The following is a 21,523-nucleotide window of genomic DNA, read 5'->3' as shown; positions in this document are numbered from 1 at the left end:
GTTACTTTCTGATACTTGTGCAATAACAGAATGTTTTTCTGTTTCACAGAACAATAAGGGAAATTTAAATTTAAAACCAAACCCTATTTTAGGGACATTTTTAAAATATCAAGAAAACGTATCTATTCATATTGGCCAACCTTTTCAAAATGGTGCCTATAGTTAGACATCTAAATAAGTGGCCTGATTTTCAGAAGTGCCAACTCCTGCAGTTCTCATGCTTAGATTTAGAATGTGGACACTAAAGCAAATATATTCACAAATATATTCACTCCCCCTCTGATGTTTGCATACAGTATCTTATTTAGCTTTACTGGGACATCTAAATGTCATTATAAAACTCAAGCTTCATTTCATGTTAGTTTAAAAGGATGAGTTAGTTTTAATAAAAGAATTTTACTATGTATTGGTCAAAGCATTTAATCATTTATTTACATTTTGTAAGGAAACAGTGATGACATTCAAAGTGTCAGTTTTCTGTAGAGCTCCTGTGCACAGAAAACATTTATTTTGATTCTACTGTTTAGTGTTAACACTTACAAACAATTTAATGCCATTTATTTTATCCATTATCAGGGTGCTTTGATGAGACTTTTTCATTTATTCTACTGTTGTCCAAAACAAGAAAGAAAAATACAAAGCCTCTTTGACAACCATCAGACATGTTTCAAAGTGGTGTGTTTTATAGATGAAATTAAGTAATTAAAACAATTCCTTTTTTTCAGTATTCAAGTTATTCGACTTTGCATAGGAAATTCATTGTGCAATAAATCTAGTGAAGTGATGACAAAGCTTTTCATTTAGGGAGAAGGCCTGCCCATGCATCATCCAGAATGTACAAGCCTTTGGTCCTCTTTACAATTCCCAGGCTCCATAGTCACAGAGCAGAGATTGAATCCTAAAATGGAAACTTGCCCATCTAGCTCTGGCCCATGCAGAGTCTAGACAAGGCATTGTTGCATGAGACTAGATAATAAGGTGCCTCCTCTGATGTTCCTTCATGGGCATAGGTTTTCTCTAGGAAGATTGTACAGGCCACCAATTCTCAGAGCTCATTGAAAGGAGCTGGTTGACACTCTGTCAGAGGAAAGCTAATCTTATGGTAAAAGAATTGGACTGGAATCAGGAATTTGGGGCTCAATTCCTTCCTGTGCCACAGTCTTCTTCTGTGACCTTGTGCAAGTCACTAAGGCCTGATCCAAAGCCCATTGAAATCAGTGGAATTTTTCTGTTGACATCATTGAGCTTTGGATAGGGCCCTTAAACGTTCTGTGGCTTAGTTCCCTATCTGTAAACTGGAGGTAATAGTTCCCTTCTCTCACCCTTTGTCTGGCATGTCTATTTAGATTGTAAGCTGTTCAGGACAGGGACTGTCTCTTACTGTGTGTTTGCATAGTGTTTAGCACAATGGGGCCCAGATATTGGTTGGGGTCTCTACACCAACATCATACGATAAATACATAATAATAATAAATAACCAAAGAAGGCCATGCTCTGACACTGCTCCCAGGATGCCAAACAGCCAGATAGGATTTTTTTTTTCCCAGCAAAGTAGATAGAATGTACAGTCAGGAAAGCTGTAACAAAGAACTAAGGCAAGCTGGATTAATTAGGCTCCCCATCAGTTCAAATGAGTCTGCTGGAAGAGACTCTGCTGAAGATATATCAGAGGAAAATACTTACTACTTTGCCCTTATCACAGCTCCAGCATAGGAATGTTAAAATTTTCTATACTGCAACTGATCTGCCTCATACTCTCTTTCCCACAACCATTACTTTAACCTCCTTCTTTGCCAATTCTTAATTCCAAGATTGTTTCTGTTGGTGCCCTGTGATGATGATGATGTGTACAGGAGACATCAAGGTGGCAGCCAATTGTTATAATATTCTCCTAAACCATTAGAAGAGCTGTTCAGTGGATAAGCAAAGCCTCGTATAGATACAACTGAATGGAAACTGGCTTCATCAAAACAGGTCCTCCCATCTGGACAGGACAGGCTATAACATCATTCTACATATGGTCATAATCTCACGATGATGCAGATGATATTTCCATAACTAGAATATCCAGTCCCAGCCCCAAAATAAGATTTAGAGTGTGATTTTTTGGGGGGGTGGGTGGGGGAAGGAGAGAAGCCTCATACAAATCCATTTAGCCAGTTTTGTGTGATCCAGATGTGAAAACAAAATTATTTTTCTGCTGCTAAAAAAAGCAAAAAAAAGTCAGACTATTTTTTAATTTAAATTGCTACTGTAAAAATATGCCTGAGGCTACATATTTGCATATTCACTATAATGAAGTTTAAAAGTTATATGAATACTATGTGTTTTGTGTGTCCTTGCCTTCCATAAGAACGCATATTTCACAATGTAATCAATGAAAATTTTTTTGAGTGAGCAAGGAAAGCAGGATCAGGTCTGCTGATGGTATTAGAAACTCCCCTGTTACATTGACACCTTTGATCTTGTATTTTTTTTACAATAATTAATTAGTAGTTATTTTCAACATTCCAGTTGGATGTTTATAGAGAGTTGGTTGCCTATTCTCAAAAAGCTATTTAGCCATCGCGTTTTGGGTTTTTTTTCAGTTCACAAACTATCTGCAAACAAAACAATGTTTTCCACAATTTTTTTTTCTTTTTTAAAGTTATTCAGCTAAATTTTTATGTGAAGATATTTCACTCTGGATTTCCTATGAAATGTTTCCTGCAAATATTGCTTTGTGTAATCAGTATTCATAATTTCAAATTGAGCTGTTTGGAGAGGACACATAGGTCACGCAATATGTTTATTCTGATTGATTTAGTGTAACTTTTCAGAATAAGGTTTATGGTGTAAATACTCACAGTTATGAAATTGAAATTCACTTTCAATTAATATTGTCACATTCATTTCAAATTTGCTGTTTCTGTGAACATTCCTACTAGCAAACTTATTTGTAAAATTTTTATAGAACGTGAATACAAAAGGGGAATGAACACAGCTGAAATGATTTATTTTAAAAAATTCTAACATTTGCAATTTCCCCCCCCCAGTATTTGCTATACATTATCCCAATTAATAGTAATTTTTAGGTATAATTATTAGTATAGTTCCCTAATATTTTCCTAACTAATATTACTGGATATGAAAGCTAAACATTTGGTAGAAGTTTTTGCAACATAGAAAATCTGTCACAAAATTCCAGGATATTATTTTTGTGCTTCTGAGTTCTTTCAGTCCTATACATGCCTTTCTGAAATTCCATGACAGAATGAGACACTTCAGCTGATTCACATGCATATTCAACCTTCTCTAAAGGTGTGAAATGATGGATTTTCATGCAAAATAGCCCTAAAATATGAATAAAATCAAAATAATTTAATATCCTTTTAGTCTTAATGTTGATATACAGCAAATGTGATTATGGTAATTAGATTATTATGGAGTCTTGCTAAGATATGTGATTTGCGTGCAGTGGCTCAGGATAGCCACAACTTTCTGCCGCCTAATGCTGCACTGGCAACTTGAGAGAAGCCCAAAAGCTGCACTTAATTTGCATACAATCGAAACAACTGCAGTCTGCTGAAGTGTGGTTACACAATGCTACGCCCTAATCCAAACTCAAGTGCGTGATTATGTGGTGGGGTTTACAGTCTCCAGGGGCCACATCTCCATATCAACGATAGGGGTAACTAAGAGCTACCTAGACATGTTCCATCAGCCACATTTTGGTCACCTCTTTATTACTGTAGCCTGTTTGCAAATCAAATATTAAAATTAGACTTGTCTGAGGAAAGACAGTGCTCCAAATTAGATCAAATTATTATCTTTTGATCTTGGTCATCTTGCACATAAAATATGCCAATTTAAGGTGTTGCCTTTTTTATTTTTTTTTTCTCTCCCAGATTGGTACCAGATGATGTGGGAATGGACATCCCCTTTGAGGAGGGTGTACTAAGTCCTGATGCTACAGAGATCAGGCCTGGTAAGAGAAACATTTATTCATTCATTCATTCAGTTATGTCTGATTTCCATGACATTTAATTATTCAGTGAGAAGGATGTTTCTGTGCTGATAAGGCATCATTTCAGTGTTAGAAAAAAAGTGTTAAGTTTGCTTTATTTAGTTAATTCTGTACTTCACTTGACAAATGATAATAATTAGCAATGTGCCACATATTTTCCCTGGTGCTCTGGTGTCAGCTGTCTGTTAATTATTACAAGAACTAAATGCATTAAGTACTCTGCCTTAAGTATGCTAAATTTGACTTCAGTCTAAATGGGGTAAGTAAATTCAGATATTAAAATACACTAATCCAAAGAAAAGAGCTTAAAATATTGCATAAAATGCGATAGCAGGAAAGAAACCATGCCCAACTTGTATTTTAATTAACTGATAATACCTTTATTTACACCCAACTATGAGGAACAAGGTTATGTTACATATTTATAACTACTACCATAGAGAATTTGACATTATATAATCAGAAAAAATACAGCGCAGCATATTTGCAAAATAATACTACAGGAATGATACCAAACACATACTACAATAGATACCTAGAGGTGAATTCATTCTTTCTGGATTCAAAGGTACCTTGGTTCAACATATCCTCTCAGAAGCACATCTGAACTTTGCTTTTGGCCCATAATTTTGTAATAAGAAAAAAGTACACCCGTATCTAAACCAGATCTGAACTTTCTCGCTCAGGCCTGTCTTCAAAGGAGCTAGATCCCATTTTGAACAATTGAAGAGAAAGTGAATATGATTAATAATGGTGTTACTATTAGAGTTTGGAACATGGCAATACAAATCCTTCAATTGTTATTTAAATATAATGATAATTTTTACTAAATTTATAGGGCCAAATTCTGTCCTGGGATGCTTCTATATGTATCTCACTGAGGTCATTGGGACTTCATGTAATTTAGAGCTTCTAGCTACAGTTGACATTTCTGAAGACATAATTCTATTTTGGTTTCGGTTTCTTGTAAACTTTTTTTACAATTGATTTTATATATTATACAATTTTAAATGACTGATTGGTAGAAAATCTCATTGTTAAATGTGTTTGACGTTATTCAAAAGCATTCGATAGAGCAATTTTATCTAATACAGATGCTCTTCTCTTTCTTCATATTTATTTAGAGCCACCTAATTCTCTGGATCTTAATGGCTCCCATCCCAGAAGAATAAAGCTCACTGCTCCAAACATCAACCTTTCTTTGGATCGAAGTGAAGGGTCTGTCCTTTCTGATGATAATCTGGATACACCAGATGAAATTGACATCAACGTAGATGACCTTGACACACCTGATGAAGCAGATTCCTTTGAATACACTGGAAATGGTAATGAACTAGACTGGAAGACATTATGCAGAAATAAAGTAGGCTTTTCCTCATTGTTTTAGATGGGCTTAGGTCTGTCTCTTGTGTGTCAGACTTTAGGCAGTGTAAGTAAATCTAATACTTCAGACTGGAGGCAAGGTTTCCAAATAGTTCCATTTTCCGTTTATAAGGAACATCTATCTCTTCCCCCATGGAAAATAATCAGTGGAGTCTACTTCTTTAGGGCCACATGGAGAACTAGCGTAATTGATTAGCTGATTATCCTGGAGGTAAGAACAGTTAGCCATAGAAATGTAGACGTTTAGACTCCTCTCGCTCCCCAGCACTACTATGGAACTTGTCCTGAGAAAAATTCCTCTTTGGTTAGTAGCATATCTTAGAATTTATCAGTTCTTTGACAGTCAGTTCTGGGTTAGTTACAGCTATAGGTATTACTACTTTGGTTTTCAGTATGTTTATGTTGCATAACTAGGAAGTACATTGGCAGTTTAGAAAATTTGATCCTAAGTCTCTCTTGACATTATTCATTTCCAGATTTCTCCTTCCCAGTTAATATCTTTGTTTCAGATTATTTTTGCTGATATCATAGCTTGCATTTTAGCAAGATGAATCTTATTTTGTTATTTTCTGTCCATTAGTCTAATCTCCCTAAGTTCCTTTGTGTTCTCTTTGTCCTCATCAGTGTTTGGGATAACAACATTTATGTGTTTCATAAAAGTTCTCTTTACCTCTTTTTCTAGAATCTAGATCATTAATGAAGATATTACATAAAACTCAATCTAACACACTTCCTGGCAATACCTAGTAGACAACTTCCTCAACCAAAAGTTAATGTTTTGTCATAACCCTTTGTGGACCTTCAGCCAGTTTTTATACTGTGGGACTGTTCACGTCCAAGTCGGTTTGAATTAATATTGAGAGAAATTTCATGATATACTGTAGTAAATGCTTTACTAAAATCCTAATTATTCTATCTACTCCTTTTCATTCATTTACTAATTATTAATTTAGTAATTCTCTTTAAAAAATAAAACATTTGAATTTATTTGGCAAGTTCAGTTCTTAATAACCAATGCTTCTTACTGCACATGGTTCCATTATCCTTTACACGTTTAGTGATTTTTTTTTTCTCTCCATATTTGTTCATTGTGTTCCTGGAGACAGAAGTGAGACTTACAAAAGAATTATTGTCAGGATCACTCTTACTTATTTCTTGGGGAATACTCTCTCTAGGTACTTAGTTGGTCCTCATCACTGTTTGAGGATCTGAGATACCAATCAGTAATGGATTTTATCCTCTTAAATCCTCTGTGAGTTAGGGAATTATCCCCATTTTACAGAGAAGGAACTGAGGTGGAAGGTAAATTATGTAACTTGCCCAAGGTCACACACAGAATCTGCAGTTGAGCTGGGAATTTAATACATATCTTCCAAGTCCCCAGGCAGTGCCTTACTAGACTAGACCATTCTTACTACTTTTGGTACAAGCCCACTTTTCCATGCCTTTTTAAAAATAAGGGTCTCATCGTAAAAAATATGAAAAGCTCATTGTTCTTAGAGATAAAGGGATAATTTCAGTAAGGGATATTCTGGTATGTGCTAGCAATGGAACGTACAGGACCACTGCAGTTCCAAAAGAGTGCATCACTGACAGGGGGGGCTCAGGACAGAAGGGGAAGTGTTGATTCAGCGCATTGACTAAGCACCTGTGCTGGCAGAGCTCCTGTTGAGCTCCAGGCAGAAATTAAAGCTGTCTTTCCCCTGAGAGGTGGTGTCAGTGCAAACACCACCAACCCTCCACAGCAGTTATCCCCATGTGGTGCAGTGGGCCAAACTACTACCCCATCCTGTACTAGTGGAAATTAATCTGGCCCTAATTATGTTATAGAGTACTGTGCATTTTATTAAGATGAAAGCTGATTCAGCATTTAAATTATTGGCCATTAGGCCCTAATCCAACAATGCATTTAGGACCTTGGAGTCAATGGGACTACTACAAACTTAAGCACATGCTTATGTGTTCACTTGGCCAAAGCCTTAATTCTGTATATGAAATGCTTCTTCAGCTGGATGTAGTGTCTGCAATAGAATATAGAGTTCCAATGAATTCGGCATTCTTCCTTGATTAAGTTAAAGCAAGACAGATTTTGTGTTGCTAGCAAATAAATGGACATCATTGTTTGAGTCAGTATTTGGACTGCAAGTTTTTATAATAAAATATCAGTTAATATTAATCTCTCTTCCCATTTTAGAGAAAATGCTGCAAAACTACATGCAGTTAATGAAGCATGTGCACCTGTAATCGCAGTTCTGCAAAGAAAAAACACGGTATAATGAAAATCCTTATGGGACATATTACAGCAGAAAAAAGTCTCCCTGTTACAAAATTTCTGTGAACACCTGGCCAAATCTTGATAGTCATCAGATAAGGAGACAGAATTTTTTGTTCTGCTCATATAATTCTAGATAGATATTATATCTGAATAAAAGTCAGTTCAGACTTTGAAATTTACCTGAACAAATCTACTGTGCATGTTGCATTGATCAGCAGTATTCTGAAAGTCAGCGGTGAAACTTAACATGTTTCACGATGAATGTATTATTGTTATTTGTGTTACAGTATTGCCTAGAAGCCGCAACCAATTCTTATGCTCTGATATGCTAGGCACAGCAGTCCTTGCAATGAAGACTATACAGTCTAAATAGACAAGTTAAAGTGTTGGATGAAGGAAGTAGTATTAGCCCTGTTTCACAGATAGGGAGCTTAAGGACACAAAGATAAAGGGACTTGTCCAAGGTCACATAAGTTTGCATATGGCAGAACCAAATAACTGAACCATGATCAACTGAATCTAATTCTAGTGCCTTAACCCAGATACCATTCTCTCTCTCATACTACTTATGTAAAACAATTTATAGTATTGCTTAACTCAACTGTTCTGATGGTGCGAGGGATCTGGTTATTGTGCTAATTCTTTTTTGGTGCATAATTGGCCTTATATATAATTTGTGTAAATGAATAATAATTATAATTTGTTTCTATGTGGGGAACCACACATTCACAACCAACAACAGAGGATAACTTTTTAATACATTTAAACTAAATCCTTCCTTGAATATAAATGTTCTGTTACATTGTAACAGAGGACATTGTAAATTAAAAGTACTTGGAATGATCATTTAAACATGCAAGGAACAGTAATGTCAGCTTACGTTGTTATTGCTAAAGGGGATATCACTGTGTACTCAGCCATCCATAAGCATTTCTCATGTCACCTCCGGTTAGAGGATAGAGCTTGTTATGGGCAGATGTGGAGAGTGATGATGAGCTGACTAGATGGTTGAAATGTAGAGAGGTTTTCAGAATTTGACTATATTGAATACTGCATGATTGCTAACTATTTCTGAATATAAGAAAAAGGGGGGGGGGAAATCAGCTGGATGCAAAATGGATGCAAATGCCAAAGATTTCAATGGGAATTGTTCCCATTTACTCCAGGTCTGAATTTGGCCCAGTGTTTTTATGTCACTTTCTAAATCAGACAGTTCATCATTTACCCACTAAATATGAGCCATTTGCCAAATACCATTAACTTAAAGAGTTCAAGGTGTCCATTCCTATTATTTCTTATACTTGGAGGGTTATGTCCTGGATTGGACCTGAAATGTCTATGTGAACTGACAGAACTCTGCTTAGGGAATTTATTCCATTACTCAGATTAGCAAAAAACAGCTTCAAGTTTATTTAAGTGCTCCATGTACCTCATGTGAAAAAAAACCCTTAAAATCAGAAAACAGACTGGCTGAGTAGGAAGAAAATCTTCCTTGGGGATTCGTGTCTTTACAAAGCTGTGTGTAGTGAGAAAATAGGGTCTGAATCAAATTATTTGATTTACCTCTGTCATAAACATAGAAAGAAGGGTAGCATAAAAATCCCTTCTTGGCGGCTGTACTAAATCGCTTTACCTGTAAGGGGTTAAGAAGCTCAAATAACCTAGTTGGCACCTAACTGGAAGGACCAATAAGAAAGAAGATACTTTCAAATCTGGGGGAAGGGGGGGTTGTTTGTGGCTCTCTTTCTTGTTCCCTCTCCGGATGGAGGGACAGACCAAGCAACATCTCCTGAAAATATACCTGGAATGATCCATCTAAAATTACAGAAATTGTAAGTAGGCAAGGAGATGCATTAGGTTATCTTTTGTTTTAGCTTATGAATTTTCCCTACGCTAAAGAGGTAGTTTCATTCCTATTTTGTAACTGTGAAGCTGATCCAGAGGGGAATCCTCTGTGTTTTAAATCTTTTTATTTACCCTGTAAAGTTACCTTCCATCCTGATTTTGCAGGTGTGATTCTTTTACTTTTTCTTTATAAATAAAGTTCTTCTTTTAAGAACCTGATTGATTTTCAGTGTCCTAAAGACAGAGTTCGGTCTGTGCTCACATTGCTAACCAATTGGTTGGTATAATATTCTCAAGCCTCCCCAGGAAAGAGAGTGAACGGGCTTGGGGGGAGGGTGGGGATAGGGACTCCAAGTGACCCTTTCCTGAATTTTTGTGTAAATCACTTGGTGGTGGCAGCAATACCGTCCAAGGACAAGGAAAGGAATTTGTGCCTTGGGGAAGTTTTTAACCTAAGCTGGTAGAAATAAGCTTAGGGGGTCTTTCATGTGGGTCCCCACATCTGTATCCCAGAGTTCAGAGTCAGGGGGTAACTCTGACAACCTCTATAGCCAATCACAGTGTCAACAAGTTCTGTCTCAAGTACCCAAATCCGAAGAGCAAGACTCCAGATCCTTCTCAATAAAGTTGAAGTTTGATCTTGGAAGTTCAGGAAGGAGCAGAGCCATTATCATTCTGGTACAGCACAAGTGACATAGACAAGCCCAGTTTGTGCAAATGGTGGTTAATGACAACTCCAGCTCCCTTGTTTTTTATTGCTATCAACTTATCAAGTAAGGGTATGGCTGGAGTGGGATCTACTGTCTCTGAGCATCTCTGATACTAGACCTGAATTTTGTATCCTAAAGAACTAGTAATCTTCTTTTTCTAGACCATGAGATTAAACAAGTAATTTAAACATAGAAATGGGAACTGTTGCAAAAGAGCTTGTATATAAAATACTAATACATACTTCTTTTCCCCCCATGGTGGTAAGTACCAGAAGGTTCAGCATTTCATTAATTCAAAAGATTACAGCAATAATCTGATTTATTCATGAATATTTTTTTAGTAGTAATACAAGAAATACTGGCCTTTTTCTCCTAGAAGCTTAAGGCCTTGTCTGCACTGGAGAATTTGATAAGAACACTTTGGGCTTCTTAGCATGCTTGTAAAACACCTTGAAAACAGTGAAGCTAGTCTGATTTACATGAGCTGAGGAGCTGGCCCCTTTAGTCCATACACAGAAGTGCTCCAAATGAGTTACATGTGGGCCAAAGCCCTGCTTTCAGCAGGGCTCAGTATTAGTTCAGTTGGAGCTGTTTCAGCCTGCACTGGTTTAGAACCAGTACAGACATCACTAAACAGTTCAGACTGAAGTGTTTCAGATAATGTTCCCCTTACTGCCCCACAGTACACTTGTGGCTTTTCAAACCCCCATGCCCAGAAACCACTGATTCTGGGAAGTTGTGACAAGAACTGCAGGACAAATACCCAGGGGACAAAACTACAGTGGTTCAGTACATGGGTATGCATGGCTAATGTGGACACTGTTTGTATTAAAATAGTGCGTCTTCATCACCTCAGTTAGGAATGCTGCATTAAACAGAACAGATATGTCAACATAAACACAAAATATAAATCTATTTGGCGATTCAGCTAAACTAATTAGATTCTTGGCTTTTTTTGTTAGGATTTAAAATGCTTGCTTCCATTTCCCCCCAAATTTTCTTGCTATATTTAGTCTTTTCACTTAAGACTGAGCTTGCTATTTATGTGTGTCATGCACTGAAAAAAATTCTCTGCTTCTCTGCCATATCTGCCTTCAGGGCTGTTTTCTCTCTTTCTGACGAGGAGATGTTTGCTCAGACTGCCTGCTTATTCGTGGTGTGTGTTCACCATGCTAAAATGCTCCAGGAAGATTAATAAAAAATAGATGGAACAGAGGAACAGATTCACTCAAAAATCCTATATTCTAGTCAATAGCTAGGGAAAGAAATTAAGTAATTCCAACTACAAACGAAGTTAATACCTTATGTTAATTTTTATGTAGCCAGCCACTAAATCTCACAACCGGCGATATAATTAGACATAGATTAGCAGCCATGCTTTTCAATGCAGAATGGATATATGTGTTTTGCTAATTACTTGACATACTCGCAGGAGTATCAGAAGCCAACTCTGGTCCCTTGTTACTCCGTTAATCTATTTACTCCTAACTTAGAACTAAATTCTACAGCATCTTTTGTCACTATGCAACTCCCGAAATGCAGCAGAACTACAGTGACATCCTGCATGGGCTGGGGGGACTGGGAAACAGAGGGGCTGTGCTGAGGGACTCCATAGTCCTCTGTGGGCTTTGGATCTGAGTGTAGGGTGACCAGACAGCAAATGTGAAAAATCAGGACAGGGGGTGGGGGGTAATAGGAGCCTATATAAGAAAAAGACCCCAAAATCAGGACTGTCCCTATAAAATCGGGACATCTGGTCACCCTATCTGAGTGTGACTGCTGAGTGCCTGAATTTTATGTACCAGTGCCTCACAATCCCTGCTCCACACTTTACATCCAGGAAGGGAGTTTGTAGTTCCCCCATCCATGCTTTTATCTGATCTTTTTAGCAGGGGACAAAGATTTCATCCTTAGATTAAAGGGATTACAAGGAATAAAATCCACACCCTGAAAATTTTGTTTAATATATTGGAGCAGCCAGCCATGTGGAGTCTGATGTTTTTGGATGTGAAGTAGTACTCTGAATGTTGTTTGGTTTAATCTGATATTTCTCAATTTCAGACCTCTTTGACGTCCACCAAAAAATAAAAAAGAGGAGGAAGACTTGATAAAAGGGAAAAAATTGAGAACAATGCAGCCCTATTGTTTTCCTTCTCTTCCCTCCCACCCCCCTCCCCCAACAAGCACTGGTATGACCAAGGGATTAATTTTTCCATTTTAACTTTGTACTTTACATTTGTGGTACAGTTATCACACCAGCAGCCCATATCCTTGAAGAACTGCAGTTCAATAGCCACTGCAAGTTGCTGATCAGAATGTTACATTCCCTTTTGTTACCTGCAAAACAAAGACAATTCTGCACTGTGATTGTTTACTATTATCGTGTTCAAAATGGTGAAAAGAGAGGCAGATCTGACCAAGTGGCTGTTACAGGGTCAAATTCTGTTCTCATTTATAGCACTGTAAATCCAGACTAACTCTAATGGCTTTAAAGGGACAGTTGAGTTCACTGAGTTACCACAAATTTGGACCACTCTAATTATGAAGATACTATAGTAATATGTGCCGTTTTATTTTTTTCAGAAGACCAAGCAGCTGTTACGGATGTTTTCCAAGAAGAGTCTGAATCCATTCCGGAGTATACTGCTGAGGAAGAGCGACAAGACAACAGGTTATGGAGAACGGTAGTGATTGGAGAACAGGAGCAGAGGATTGATATGAAAGTCATTGAGCCTTACAAAAAAGTTATTTCCCATGGAGGTAGGGAACTCCTAAAAGCATTTTTAGAGTGATGTGAAAAACCATGCTTCATCAGCCAGTGAGAAAACTGAGTTAATTTTTCAGTCACCCATATAAACAACATGTTGGCTCAGACTCACATTACAGTAAATACTAGGGGGCCAGATTCATGCCTGGGCTGTTGTTGCTGAAGCCCCAGGTGCAGAGTCCCATTTGCCAAAAGTACACTGTGATGGCAAAAAAGCAGCTGCAAACTCCTGTCCATCAGACGGCCAGCGGGCCACTAGCTTAGACCCAAAACTGAGTGGTATTGTCAGCAAGGGGACATGGACAGTTTAACCATCGGATGCCCTGACTCAGCACATTTCCTGAGCAGCCTTTGCCAGTGGAACTGAAAACCACTCTTCTGTGGCAGAAACACCATAGGACAATAATTGTATAGAACTACCATATACCCTCCCTGTAGGGTGAATCTTTCTGGAGATACAGGGAGATCAGCTGGTTCAAGGAGCTATCATTTTCATGTTTCTGTTCCATGGGTGAATTTAACCCACAGAGTTTGGAAGTTCACTTGGAAAGACTGGATTACCTCCAAACATGGGGTATGGGTTACATCCCTCAGCAGTATTCTTTTGCTGTGCTGAATTATTTCTGGGAGAGGCAATGGGCCTGATTCTGTTCTAACTTACACTGGGGCAAATCAGAAGTAACTCCAATGAAGTAAATTGACTTCCGCCAGTGTAAAACCGGTGTAAAGGGAGATCTACCTAAGTCAGGCCTAATGTTTGATTCAACCTGGCAAAGGTAGAAGTGAGATGATCATAGAATCATAGGACTGGAAGGGAATTCAAGAGGTCATCTAGTCCAATCCCCTGCACTCATGGAAGGACTAAGTATTATCTAGACCATTCCTGATAGGTGTTTGTCTGACTGCTCTTAAAAATCTCCAATGATAGCTACTTTAAATATCTGAGCATCTCAAACAACAGCAAATATACTAATTTAGATGCCTTATTAGCAGCATGATACTCGTAGCATAAAATTCCCTTTCAGTAAAGAGGGAATGCTTTGGTTTTTCTATAGCCAGCAGTACTGAAAAATCTACTCTGTAGGCTATAGATGTAATAGTTTTTGCCTCATTGAGTATGCTGTTCTATGAGTCATTAAACTACTTTTATTCTGTGCATGACTGCAACCATTTTCCAGAGCAAGGGTGTACAGAGGTGTGGTTAAAGGAAAAACTGCCCGTAATGTAAGCAGTGCTTCCCTGGGGCTTCAGCATATGTGCCCTTGATTAACCTGGAACATTGCTAAAGTTATTTTATGCCATTCATGAGCATCAATCAGCCTTTCACCAGCAATCCGAGCAAATATTTGATTCTGTGTTCCTTGCATACTTGGTAATTATTAGACAATCCATCAAATATAACTAAGAAAGTGACCTCATTTAAGCTGTGTACTTGTAGTATTGGAAAGGCAAATTGGGTGAGATAATATCTTTTATTGGATCAACTTCTGTTGGTGAGAGAGACAAGCTATCAAGCCATACAGACTCTACTTCAGGTCCAGTCAGGTCTTCCTCAATCCTTCTGGTCACATCAATGTTACATCAATCACTCATAGACCATAGACTTAAAGGTCAGAAGGCACCATCGTGATCCTCTAGTGTGACCTCCTGCAGACCTATGTTACAGTCTGCAGAGACTCACATCACCCAGTGCACAAAAGGATTAATCATACGCTAATAAAATCATTTTAACAGCCAGAAAAAACAGTTTTCAACCATAACAACACAATTAAAGACCCTGGAGGGATTTCATAAAATGGACGGTATAATTAAGGAAGAAAAACAAAGAATTGCAACATTCTGGCTGGTGGAGCCTGTCTGCTTAGGCCTTGGCTACACTGGCGGTGTACAGCACTGCAACTTGCTGCGCTCAGGGGTGTGAAAAAACACCTCCCTGAGCACAGCGAGTACAGCGCTGTAAAGCGCCAGTGTAATCAGAGACTGCAGTGCTGCACGCTCGCTCGCAGTGCTGCAAGCTACTCCCCTCGGAGAGGTGGAGTACATACAGCGCTGCGAGAGAGCTGGCGGCGTGACTACACTCACGCTTCACAGCACTGCCGTGGCAGCATTGTGAAGTCCCGAGTGTAGCCAAGGCCTTAGATAGCAAAGAAAGGTGTTTGAGAAATAAATTAACTAGAGTTTCGATAGATCCACCACTATATTGATTCACGGGCCATACTCCTGAGAGGGATGGTGGTGTTCAGAATCTGAGTGGTGGCCAGAATGTGAGTGAGGAGGAATGGATAGTAGATACAGCTCTACAGCCTAGGGAGGAGGTTTCCTTCCACACCAGCCCCTGGGGAAATTCCTCAATGATCCATCTGGCTGCTTCCGCTGAGCTATGGGCAAGGAATTTGTGCCAACTCTTCTTAGCGTCTTCTGGTGAAGGATTAAAAAGCACCACTGTCACGCATGAACATTGCTTGTCCATAAGAGAGCATAAAATAATATGTGTTAGTTTGATCCGTGGAATCTTTTTTTCTAGGTGGTTAGGTGCACATTATCTTTTTGGGTTTATGTGGAACTGCAAGATAAGGCCCTTAGCAGCGCTGTATAAAATACTGGACACACCTGCCACTGTGTCCTGGTAAGGCCAAGTTCCTGGGCCTATTGAAAGGATTGGCTCTTGATTTCACTGTGTTAGTTGTATAGGGAATCCCTGGAGATTTCCTAATTTATATAAGCAAGGAAATCCCATCCCAACTTTCAAAGAAGAGGAGAAAAATACTGCCTTATTCTTGAATATATGGACTTAATATAGCCCATTATTTAAGACAGCTAATATTATTGGTTAGCTGAAGGCTATGTTGTCTCTTTCACCAACAGAAATTGGTCCAAGAGAAGCTATTATCTCACCCACCTTGTCTCAGTTGAAGGCTGTATCAGTTGCTGCTCTCCCTTTTGAGATTGGTACTTAAGTCTGGAAAAAAAGGAAGAATAAAAACAGGGGAGTTCAATGTTCTCCTCTAATTCCTGTTTAGAAAACTGGGTTATTCCTTCATGTGAACGCCTCTGAGTATGAAGCTCTTACAAACATGAGAGTCGGCTGTCCTTTTTTCTCCTGCTTACTCCAAGTTCAGGAAAAAGCACATTTAATTGTTGGTTTGAAATAATGCAAGCTGCTGTGTGACTCTGAAAACTTCTGTGTGATTAACATTGTTAATTGGATAATTGCACATGTAATTATATGCTAATTCTTCCAATCGTCTTATTCAGATCAATTATATTTTATCAAATATGACATGTTTCAATTGTAAAAATTCAGGAGAACAAAACTGAAATCCTTCTGCAGACTACTTTCCAAAGTGAGGATTTGAAGCAATGTGGTTCAATGGATAAACCGTGGCACTAAGACAGGAGACTGACTCAGGTCACAGATTTGATGTGAACCTTTTTCTTCTCAGTCACTGATCCTCTCTCTGTATCAGTGTGCCCATTTGTAACATCAGGATAATTATATTTTCTGTCCTTTATAAAACATTTGCCATCCTTGAATGAGAGGTGGTGTATGCATGTGTGACCAATCCTATCACCACCTCGGTTGTTCAGCACTTGGGCACACACCTTGCTGGGAGAGGACACCTTTGCCCATGCCCTTTTGACTGAGACTGGGTGGGAATTAATCTCCAGAAATCCTTTTGCCTCCTGTTCCTTAGATGTTGAAAACCTTGAGGAGTGGTCTACTTGAAATACCCACCCAGCAGCAGGTTTACTTAAAACAAGATTGAAAACAGAGAGAAAAGGGAATTAACACATAAGGAACAGTTTGACTAATACACCTATCTCTCGCTTACCTTCTTACTAGCTAAATTATGAAAGACATTTTCATCTTAGTTCTAGAGACAAAAGAATGCTCTTACTCTTACTTGTCTAAAAAGCTAGTCCTCTCTGATCTTCCTTGATCAGCCTGTCAGCTGCTCTTGCTGCACTAGAGAATTCCTCTTTTGCTCCTACACCCAACCTGTTTATCAGGTGTTCATTACTAGATTCAGGAGGGTCACCTCTACATTTCCATAGGAATGTTTTTGCATGACTCCTGTCCAGGGAAAAGTTCAGTCAGGGTTGCCCTTACCAGGATCGTTTTCTAACCACCTCTCCCCCACAACTAAATTTCTCTCAGCCTTCTAATTGCCAAGCTGATATGTCAAAAGCTCTGGTGATTTCCATTTCTTTAGATTAAGTACAGCAATCAATGTTTGGCTTGAGCTAGTGTTCCTTTCTATGGGAGCCAACTCATGCCCCCCTTGTGAATATACCAAGTCTCCATCTCTGCTGGCGGCAGAGGTAGTTGGCATTTTAAAAACTGGGCTTTAAAAAAACAAGGATTTACTTGATCTCTATTAGGCTTAAAAAATTAGATTAAAAAATCACCATGTTCCAGGCCTACCATAATTATTCTCTTTTTAAGATGATCTTGTTAAGAGCTCTTTACTGAGAGACAAATGCCTTTTTGTTTGTTCCACAGGATACTATGGTGATGGTCTAAATGCCATCATTGTGTTTGCTGCATGTTTCCTGCCAGACAGCAGTCGAGCTGATTACAACTATGTCATGGAAAATCTTTTCCTGTGAGTGATATGTGTGAACAATGTGACAGTCTTTTGAGTTAATACGTATAATTACATACTGAGAGAACCTGTCTTTAATTAAGAGATAATTTAGGATATTAAAGGGGGTGACTTGAATGCTACGGGAAAAAACTGCCTTAGGTACAATGCTCAGTGAAACACTCCTTGGCTCTAAAATCCTTAAACCACTTCACCAGTGAATGCCAGTCCTACTTGTAGGGGAGAGCAGCCTTCCCTGCCTTTAACCTTCAGTTCATTTTTCAAATATTATTTGTATTGCGTAGCACCTAGGACTCCCAGTCTTGGACCAGGGCCCCGTTGTCCTAGGTGCTGCATAGACACAGAACAAAAAGACTGTCACACAGGGGCACCATTTCAGATGGGGGGGAGGGTGAACTTTAATCATGATTCCAAGGGTTACTTAGAAACCTGGAAACTCTAGGTTTCTTGCAGATAAAAGGGGGGGCACAACCAAAAATTATAACTCAAGGAGGGGGTGCCTCAGCTCAAAAAGTTTGAAAACCTCTTAGGGTGAAGGCCGGGGATATCTAGGGGCTGTGTACTGGGAGGAGAAAACCGCTCAGGGTGCAGGGACACAGGTAGCTAAGGGCATGCGGCAGGGGTGGAGCTCAAGGTGCAGGGAGGGGCTGTATCCAAAGCGGTGCTGCTGCTGTTGCTGGGCCAGCTGTGTGCTCAGTCCCTAGTTGGCACAGTGGGGGCAGATCCACGGGGCAGGAGCTGGGGTGAGGGGCGTGCTCTGCCCACCTGGGTACACATACATGATGGGCAGGAAGAGGGGAACTCCCCAACATCAGCCTGCGGCCAGCTCTGCATAGCAGATCAGGAGGCAGGCTCCCAGTCCCAAACGGCATGGCCAGTGGGGGCTCCGTGGTGGGGAGGCAGGGGCAGTGCGGCGGCTGCAGACTGCAGTGGAGCAGGGCAGCAGGGGCAGCATCTTCCCTCCTACTGCAAACTTCACCCAAATGTGGTACAAAACTCAGGGGAGGAGGCAGGTGCCACCCTCCCCCACCTTCCCTAAATGGCACCCCTGCAGTCACTGCCCCAAAAAGTTTAGGACGTTTCCCGACTCCAGCTGCTTCTGAGTCAGTCACTACGAATGGCAATTGCCAGTGAGGAAGGACATACGAATTTGACCGAGTGAACCCAACTTTGTTTTAATTTTTAACAACAAAGGTAACTCCTAATGGCAAGTATCAGAGGGGTAGCAGTGTTAGTCTGAATCTGTAAAAAGCAACAGACTTGCGTCTGATGAAGTGGGCATTCACCCACGAAAGCTTATGCTCCAATACTTCTGTTAGTCTTAAAGGTGCCACAGGACCCTCTGTTGCTTCCTAATGACAACTTGTTCTGACAGCAAATAGATGGAGAAGGCAACGCCTGCCCTGAGCTGTCTCCAGTCTGCCTCTCTTTGCTGCTGAAATCCTAATCTGCCTGACCCTCCAAGGCCCACAAGCCTGTTTAAAATGAAAGTCATAGAATCATAGGACTGGAAGGGACCTCGAGACGTCATCTAGTCCAGTCCCCTGCTCTCATGGCAGGACTAAGTATTATCTTTATACACAGAGGTGCAGGATAGTGAAACTACAGAGGAAGTATCTGGCCACCCATTTATTTTGTGGGGAAGAAGGGGTATATGCATTGAACTAAAGAGATGTCAGTATACTGATCCCTAGAACATCAGGCTACGAATATATGTGCATAAATTCTTCCTAGTTAATCATATGAGGAATCTCGGGGAGTCCTGCACTCCCTCTTTTTAAAGTCTGAAGAGAGAGTTTGTGCTTTCAAACTCAAGTAGAGCATTGCAGAAGAATCTCTCCAGTCACTAAGACATTTCCTTTCACCCACGATTTATTTTATTAAAAAGAAAAAAAAAAAAAAAAAAAAACCTTTCATTCTCACGAGGTAGATGTAGAGCCAGGCATCATAAGGGTGGCGATTTTTTCCTAAAATGGCAATTGCTGTAATTCAGCCATGTTGCTGATCTCAGTAGTGTTCACTTATGGAAACAGGGAGGAATCAGTCTCTCCACTTCAAGAATTACTAGGTGAAATTCTATGGCTTGTGTTATGCAGAAGGTCAGACTAGATGATCATAATGGTCATCTCAAGTCTTAAAATCTATAAATCACTCTCTTTTTATTCTTGATGTTTATTATGATTGACTATTTGTATAGCACCCACCAACCCTCTGCATTTTATACACATAAAAAGACTTGCTCCCTTCTCCATGGTCCCAGTCCCACAAAGACTTACCTCGCATGCTTAACCTTTTGCATTGCGAGTAATCCCGCTGATGATTCACTGCAATGAGAGAGCAGCTTTAAATTCCACAGGATTGCTCACAGTGCATAAAGTTCAACATCTGTATGAGTCTTTGCAGGATCGAGGCCTAAGTAGACAACATACAAATGCAAAAGGAAAGAGAGGCAATAAAAAGTACTGTGAATCAGTAATGAAGTCTGAGGCTTTGGCTACACTGGTGCTGTACAGCGCTGCAACTTGCTGCGCTCAGGGGTGTGAAAAAACACACCCCTGAGCGCAGCGAGTACAACGCTGTAAAGCACCCGTGTAATCAGTGCCTGCAGCGCTGCAAGCGACTCCCCTCGGCGAGGTGGAGTACATACAGCGCTGCGAGAGCTCTCTCGCAGTGCTGGTGGCGCAACTACACTTGCGCTTAAGTCCCGAGTGTAGCCAAGCTCTTACACTTGTCTGGATAGTTCCATGCATTTATTTTAATTAATGTATCCTTACATTTATTTAAAATGGGATTACAAGCACTTCCTGGAGGTGAGAACTGGGCTTCAGATTCCTGTTTGGAAGAACAATATTTTAAGAAAGGATTTAAAGTAGGAGAGTAGACTGTGAGGTGCTCAAAAACAATAGTGATGAGGCCCATTAAATACACAGGTAGAGGTTCCCCTGCCATTTTTGTACAGACACAGCCCTGGGGCTGGATGGTGGAGTCCAAAAGTTTTTGGAAGGGATATTAAACTTCATGCTTCAGGGTATAAACCAATTTCTAACTATTTCAGACCAAAGTTGCTGTGTTCTGCTAATGTCTACAGGCTTCTAACAAATATTTCAGCAGATTGCCCAGGCTTTAGGCTGTTCTGGTGATAACAAGGCCTGTCATGGAAGATGCTATGTTTAGGCACAACACACATCCCATTTCTGAAGGTCGTTCATCAACTTTTTCCTCTCTCAAAGGCAAAGACTCTGAAAATGTGCTCAGCATTTCTACCAGTGGCATCAATGTTGCAGAGCTGGATGAGACCTAATGGGGTCGGGGGTGGGAGGGGGTGGGGGGAAGAGAGGTGATCATCTGCTTCTGTGGAGACAAGACCAGAATTTAAATTGCCCTGTTAGTGGCTACTCCCATGGGGGTGAATCTGGCCAACAAAGAGTGCAGTCCTGTCATAAACTATTGCAGGGTTGGAAATTCATATTAGTATTATGTATGCCTCAAGGATTTTTATGTTAAAAAAAGGACCCTATGGTTAGAAGTACTGAGGGGTATTCTATCCCCTCAGCAGAAGCAGGTAGGTTCACACTGCCTCCTAGCTGGTTTAATAGTTTTGGAATTCAAAAGCTTGGTAATACCCGTCACTCATAGACTCAGGAGATGGGATCTGTTTCATCTTCTAAGAACAAGAATTACAACTAAGTGTCTTTATGTTCCTTTTTTTTGGTCTTATTTTCCCTTGTAAACATGCCAATGACTAATGATGAAGCTAAGTTTCTCTTTGTCTGCCCTAGTTAGATCTCAGCACCACTTGGAATTTAATTATCATGGTCTCCCTTGTTGACTCTATTGGCATAATGCACTTAAAAGGGGTAAAAACCCCACCCGTAATGTTGGAAGTGTTCCAGACTCACTTTCTGAAAGGAAGTTTTCCTAAGGAAACTA

At 39.7% G+C, this 21,523-nt stretch overlaps 1 protein-coding gene across 10 annotated transcripts in view; it reads left to right on the top strand.

Moving 5' to 3' along the window:
- Window positions 1-21,523, top strand: part of PRUNE2 (prune homolog 2 with BCH domain) — a 183,153-nt gene that overhangs the window by 147,590 nt on the left and 14,040 nt on the right. For all 10 annotated transcript variants that reach the window (XR_006174479.2, XM_024105415.3, XM_042850568.2 and 7 more), the window contains exons 10-13: window positions 3,888-3,967; window positions 5,131-5,331; window positions 12,803-12,979; window positions 17,491-17,593. Coding sequence is in view for 9 of the 10 variants with exons in the window: in XM_024105415.3 (XP_023961183.2) it covers window positions 3,888-3,967; window positions 5,131-5,331; window positions 12,803-12,979; window positions 17,491-17,593 (561 nt within the window). In the remaining variant the exon portion in view is untranslated. The remainder of the gene's footprint in view (window positions 1-3,887; window positions 3,968-5,130; window positions 5,332-12,802; window positions 12,980-17,490; window positions 17,594-21,523) is intronic.

The sequence above is a fragment of the Chrysemys picta genome, chromosome 6 (assembly GCF_011386835.1).
Source record: "Chrysemys picta bellii isolate R12L10 chromosome 6, ASM1138683v2, whole genome shotgun sequence".
Classification (NCBI taxonomy): domain Eukaryota; kingdom Metazoa; phylum Chordata; order Testudines; family Emydidae; genus Chrysemys; species Chrysemys picta.
The sequence above is the reverse complement of the archived record's forward strand: the minus strand, read 5'-3'. Positions and strand labels throughout refer to the sequence as shown.